At 36.8% G+C, this 6,027-nt stretch overlaps 1 protein-coding gene across 1 annotated transcript; it reads right to left on the reverse strand.

Moving 5' to 3' along the window:
• Nucleotides 1-2,796: 2,796 nt before the first annotated feature.
• LOC132531551 (zinc finger protein OZF) lies at nt 2,797-5,305 on the reverse strand. The gene has a single exon (XM_060169413.1). The coding sequence runs from the start codon at nt 4,174-4,176 to the stop codon at nt 3,298-3,300; it is 879 nt and encodes a 292-aa protein (XP_060025396.1). The 5' UTR covers nt 4,177-5,305; the 3' UTR covers nt 2,797-3,297.
• Nucleotides 5,306-6,027: the final 722 nt, after the last annotated feature.

Below are 6,027 nucleotides of genomic sequence, written 5' to 3' on the forward strand. Positions count from 1 at the left end.
TATTTCATAATATATATATAATTATATATAAAATCATTATATAATACATATAATTACATAATAATTATAATTCATACATATATATAATTTTGCCTGGTCATTTATTTCCTCTTAGTGTATTGAAAATCTTATTATCTTTCAACTTCCATTGTGGCTTTTGAGAAATCAGATATACATCAAACTGTCATATTTGTAAATGTAATCTTTTCTTTCTGTTTTAAAAATACTCTTTCTATCTTTGTTTTCGTTTTGTTCCAGTTTCATTGTGATGAGTCTGTGTAAGGATTTCTTTTTACTTATCTTGCTTGGGATTTATTGGGATTTTTGCATGTAAGGATTGATTTCTTTCTACAATTCTGGAAAATTTTAAGTCATTATATCCTTTAATATTAATTCTTCTCTCATTCTCTCTGTTATCTCCTTCAGAAACTCCAGTTTGATGCAAGTTCACAACTTTGATCTCCGCTGCATGTGTTTCAACTTCCCTTTCACTATATGACATCCATTTATCCCCCTTGACCATATTCCATGTGATTTAATGATTCTACAGCTGCCCAACTTTCCATTTACTCTCTCCAATAGATTTTTATCTTAATTGTCATGGTATTTTAATTTTTAATTATTTTATTTAGTTCTCTAATTAACCTTATTTATTATTTTTCACTCTCCTGTTTTTGAAGATGTTATTAAGCTTCCCTATATCTTAATACACATAACATAGAGAAAGTCCCCCCTCCAAAGATGTGCATGCCCTAATCCCTGGAATTTACAAATATATTGCTTTAAAGGGCAACAGTGACTTTGCAGATGTAACTGAGTTTACAGGCTTTAAGGAGGACGATTAGCCTCGATTATCCAGGCTGATCCATTCTAATCACAGGCAGCCTGAAAAGGGGAGAACTTCCTCCTGTAAGAAAAAAATATAGCGGAGGGGGGAGCAGAAAGGTCCCCAGGGTGCGAAGGACTCAATATACCTCTGCTGGATCTGAGATATAGGTGCTCCCATAAAATGACCGAAAAGAGGCCTCAGAGTTAATGGTAGCCCCCAGACAGCAGTCAGGAAGGAAATGGACCTTAGGCTTACAACTGCAAAAACCCAGATTCTGCCAACAGCCCTGATGAGCTTGGAAGTGGATTCTCCCAAAAGCCTTCTCATGAGACTATGCCAGCAAAACCTAAACTTTGGATTCCTGAAACCTGGAGCAGAGAACTCAGCTGAGCCAACCCCCAGAACTAGATAATAAACACATGTTTTTTCAAAACCCTAAATTGTGGTAATTTCTTATAGCAACAATAGAAAACAGATACAATGTATTGAACATCAAATCAAAACTTTACTACTTAATGTGTGGTCCACAGATTAGAAGCAATGGCAAACGTTGGGGGTTTATTAGAAATGCACAATATCAGGACCAACTCTTAGACTTACTGAGTTAGGATATTATTTTAATAAATCAAAATATCACTAGGTGTCCCATAAATGCTCAGAAGCAATGTTAGAAGACATCCAATGTCTGATTATGTCAATATCCAAGGTCTATGTGATGTGATTCTTGTTTCTTATTCCTATTCATGGTGCCTGGATCCCTTGTGTTTTATGACTTACTGTGCATTTTCATTTATTGGAATTTTATCTATGGGATTTCAATATGTGCATGTGTTTACAGATTTTAACTGAGTGGATCTGGGATGGGTCGGGAGTATCTACATTTCCAACAAAGGAAGTTCCTTCAGAAAGTAATTGTATTTGCTCCAGGCACCTGGTGCCTGGAGACTCTCAATCCTGGTTCCAAACTGTTCACCCTACACAAGGAGGCGAATTAGATCTCTAAACCTATGTGAGCTTCAGCTTGTGGTTTTTTTTTTTTTGATTATGCTGTCATTTTTAATTTTAATAAAATAGATAATTTCATACTACATAGAGAGCAAGTTCATCCACTCATCGATAAAATTTTAGAAATACTTTCTATAAAAAGTTTAGTAGCTGATTGCAAATGAATCCATTAGAACATGATTTCTATAGGTACAGTGTTCCCATCCTCACCCCCATTCTTGTTAATTTTGAGAAAATTTAAAAATACAGAAAAGTACAAAAAATAAGACAAGATATCCATATACCACAATCCAGAATTAACCAGTATTTCAATATATTTTCTTGCAGTCTTTTTTTTTTTAAAGAGAAATGGACGTTTATATATAAAACTGAAGTTCCCTCTAACCAATCCAATCCCCCCCTCTCCCACACGCATTCCCTTCCCTTCTCCACTCTTCACAGGCAACCACTATCAAGAGTTTGGTCTGTATCCTTCCAAACCATTTCAAAAACATTTAAAAAACATACATACATATATGTATCCATTACCAATATATAGCACTGAAATTTTGAGGGAAGTTTTATTCAAATTTACAAAACTGTCATCATAATATATGTCATTCTGCAACTTTATCTTTCCCCCTCAACGTGATTTTTGAGATCTTTCTCTGTAATACATATAGATCTCATTTATTACATTTTACAGATATACAGTATTCCATCATAAGTACTTTCCATTTTGTTGCTGATGGGCATTTAAGTTGTTTCCAATTTATGACTACTACATATCATGCCACAGTAAATAGCCTGGTACACATTTCCTGAGCATACAAACTCAGACTAGAATTGCTAGGTGTTTTTCAATTTGCTATAAGGAATGTTTCCCAACTCCCAAGGTCATAACCATTTTAGTATATAGCTTTTTCATATTACTATTTTTAACCTAACCCCCCTGGATCTTACCTTTGTGTATAGTTCGTGGGTTTTTGTTTTTTTTTTTGTCCCTTGGAGAACAAATTATCTCCAAATCATTTTTTAAATAGTCCCGTTATATTCTCATCTCCTGATGCCATTTCTATATTATAAATTCTAATAAATGCATAGGTGTTTCCAGAATCTCTTCTGTTCTGCTAAATCAATACCATAAAGGTCTCTTCCTTTCTAATACTTGCAACCTTTTTTTTTTTTTTACATTGGTGAAGATCTCCAGATCCATGCAGACGGCAATGTTAAACATGTTTTCCATTCCCAATTTTAGTGGAAATGCATCTAAAGTTTCAGCATTACCTGTGCTGTATGTTTTTTTTTTTTTTGCTGGATATTATCATACAAATGTCTTTCTCTTCAGGATGAATTCTCTGGTATCCTTTAAGTTTTTAGCTTTTGTTTCTCTCATTTGTGATGCTTTCCTTCAGAATGATTATTTCTGATATGTTATGAGATGTAAATTCCTGATGAACACCTTTCATGATATCCACAGGTTTTTAATGAGTATGAATTTTCTGGTGTCTAATATGGTGTGATTTCTGGCTGAAAGCTTTCCCACATTCACTACATTGATAAGGCTTCTTACCTGTGTGTATTCTCAAATGTAGAGCAAGGGTTGAGAATTGAGAGAAAGCTTTCCCACACTCATTACAACCATAGGGTTTCTCACCTGTATGGCTTCTCACATGCACCGTAAGAGATGAACTTTGAGAGAAGGCTTTTCCACATACATTGCATTCATAAGGCTTATCACCTGAATGAATTCTCACATGTACAATAAGTGACGTTCGCTGAGAGAAGGCTTTTCCACATTCATTACATTCATAGGGTTTCTCTCCAGTGTGAATATTTTGATGTTTTATGAGGTACTTCTTCTGACCAAAAGCTGTTCCACATTCACTACACTTAAAGGGTTTCTCTCCAATATGAATTTTCTCATGCTCAGTAAGGTTTGATTTGCCACTGAAAGTTTTCCCACACTCCTTACATACAAAGGGCTTCTCTCCTGTGTGAGTTCTCTGGTGTCTGATGAGGTTCGACTTCTGAATGAAAGCTTTCCCACAATCCTTACACTCAAAAGGTTTCTCTCCAGTGTGAATTTTCTGATGGGTAAGAAGGTTTTCCTTCTGGCTGAAGGATTTTCCACATTCATTACATTCAAAAAGCTTCTCTCCAGTATGGGTATTTTGATGTTTAATAACATACTGCTTTTGGCTGAATGCTTTTCCACATTCATTACATTCAAAAGGTTTCTCTCTATTATGAAAATGCTCATGCTCAGTGAGAGTTGATTTGTGGCTGAAGACTTTCCCACATACCTTACAGGCAAAGGGGTTTTCCCCACTACAAATTCTCTGCTGACTGAGGTGTGACATCTGAATGGAAGCTTTCCCACATTCACAAGATTTCTCTCCAGTATGAATTTTTTGATGAATGAGAATTTGCTTTTAGCTGAAGGTATTTCCACATTTCTTACATTTGTAGGGCTTCTCTGTGTATGACCTTTCAAATGCAGAGTAAGAGACAAGGTTCAAGAGAAAACTTTATCATACTTAGTACCTTCAAAGCTTTCTCTTCAACTCTAAATTTTCTAATACTCAAATGAAGTTTTGTTACATTCACTGGTTTCTCTCCAGTATGAATTTTCTTCTACTCAATGAGATTTGTTATCTAGCTAAAGGCTTTTCAATATTCCTTAGAAGCACAGGGTTTCTCTCCAGCCTGACTTCTACATTTATGAGGTGCAACATGTGAGTGAAAGTTTTACCACATTCAGTAAATTCATAGGTTTTCTCTCCAGTATGAATGCTCTGATATCATATGGGGTTCAAAAATTTTTAAATGAAGGCATTTCCACACTGATTTACACCTAAAGGGGGTTATTACCACAAGGAGTAAGCTGTGGCAGGATTTCCAAACTAATTGATGATTCTTTCCTACACAACTAAGTCTAAATTGTGTTTCAAACTCTTTCTAGGTTAAGTTGAAAAAGGTGTTGCCTTAAAAGATATAAGGTTTGAGATCAGAGGAAGTATTTTTCCAATTTTCTTATATTCACTGCTTTTTTCCTCAGTCTGTACTTTACTGGAGCTGGATGCAACTTGCCTCCCAAGTCTTGTTGCCTCTCTATCTGCTCATCTTCTTCTCAGGATTCTGGACAAATTTCCTTTACACTTCTTTCTCCACCATCCACAGTTCGTCTTCTTGCTTCAACAGAGGATCACATACAGCTTGGCCAGCTTATAACCTGCTATTGGGGAAATGACACAGCACTAGAATGTTAATGCTGGAGCCAAAGTTCTGTCCTATAACTCAGGCTGAGCCCTGGGGCCTCCTGGCCTTCTGAAGGATGAGGAAGGTGCAGTCTCCAGGAATGCACAAGGAAGCGACCCTGTACAACTTCATGTAAATTCAGGTACATTTGAAGAATGAATTTCCATCTCCTATTTTCGTGCCACGTGGATCCAGGGGCCGGACTGACCCGCGGACAAAGACCAAAATGTCTACTCGGTGCGCTGCGCCTGCCCAGCTTGTGGTTTTGATTCTCAGGGAAGATTTCTTTGACCTTCAACCAAGAACAAAATGTAATTTTCCATGTAAGGAACTGGGCAGTGAGCTTATTCTAGTTTACTCTTAAGCTAAACGTGAAGCTGCTAGAAGTCATAGGTTCGTTGGACAGATCTATTGGCCCTCCCAACATGCGTGGGGCTTTGGCTTCGTGTGGCCTTGTGCTCAATGCGGCCTTGAATATTGAATCTTCTAATTGCCCCATTGGCAAATGGCATCTGGTGACAGTTTATTGTACTGATCTGCTCACTTCTCTGACCTTCATCTTTCACACTATATTTGGCCTCTGAGAAGTTCAGAAAGAATTTCTTAAGGGATTATTGATACAATTAAAAAGCTGATTTCTATATAGTTTAGAAAAATATCTCTAAAAATTGTAAACTGATGGCATTTTGATTGTTTTCATCAAGAAGGGTCATTCAGGGAGCATGATTCATTGTGCTGCTGGAAACAAATCTCTCCAGTAGCCGGACTAGGCAAGTATTTGACATGTACAAGGCAGGAAGGTGTCCCAGCAGAGGGGAGGGGTCTTCCACCATCCTTATCCCAGGTGTAGGTTAATATGGCATTTTGTGTTCTGTTATTGAACTTGTCAGGTTGAGTCTATGCCATGTGCTTGCATGTGTTAAATGGGAATAAAGCCATACTTGGTTTTTATG

Source organism: Lagenorhynchus albirostris, chromosome 13, assembly GCF_949774975.1.
Source record: "Lagenorhynchus albirostris chromosome 13, mLagAlb1.1, whole genome shotgun sequence".
Lineage (NCBI taxonomy): Eukaryota > Metazoa > Chordata > Mammalia > Artiodactyla > Delphinidae > Lagenorhynchus > Lagenorhynchus albirostris.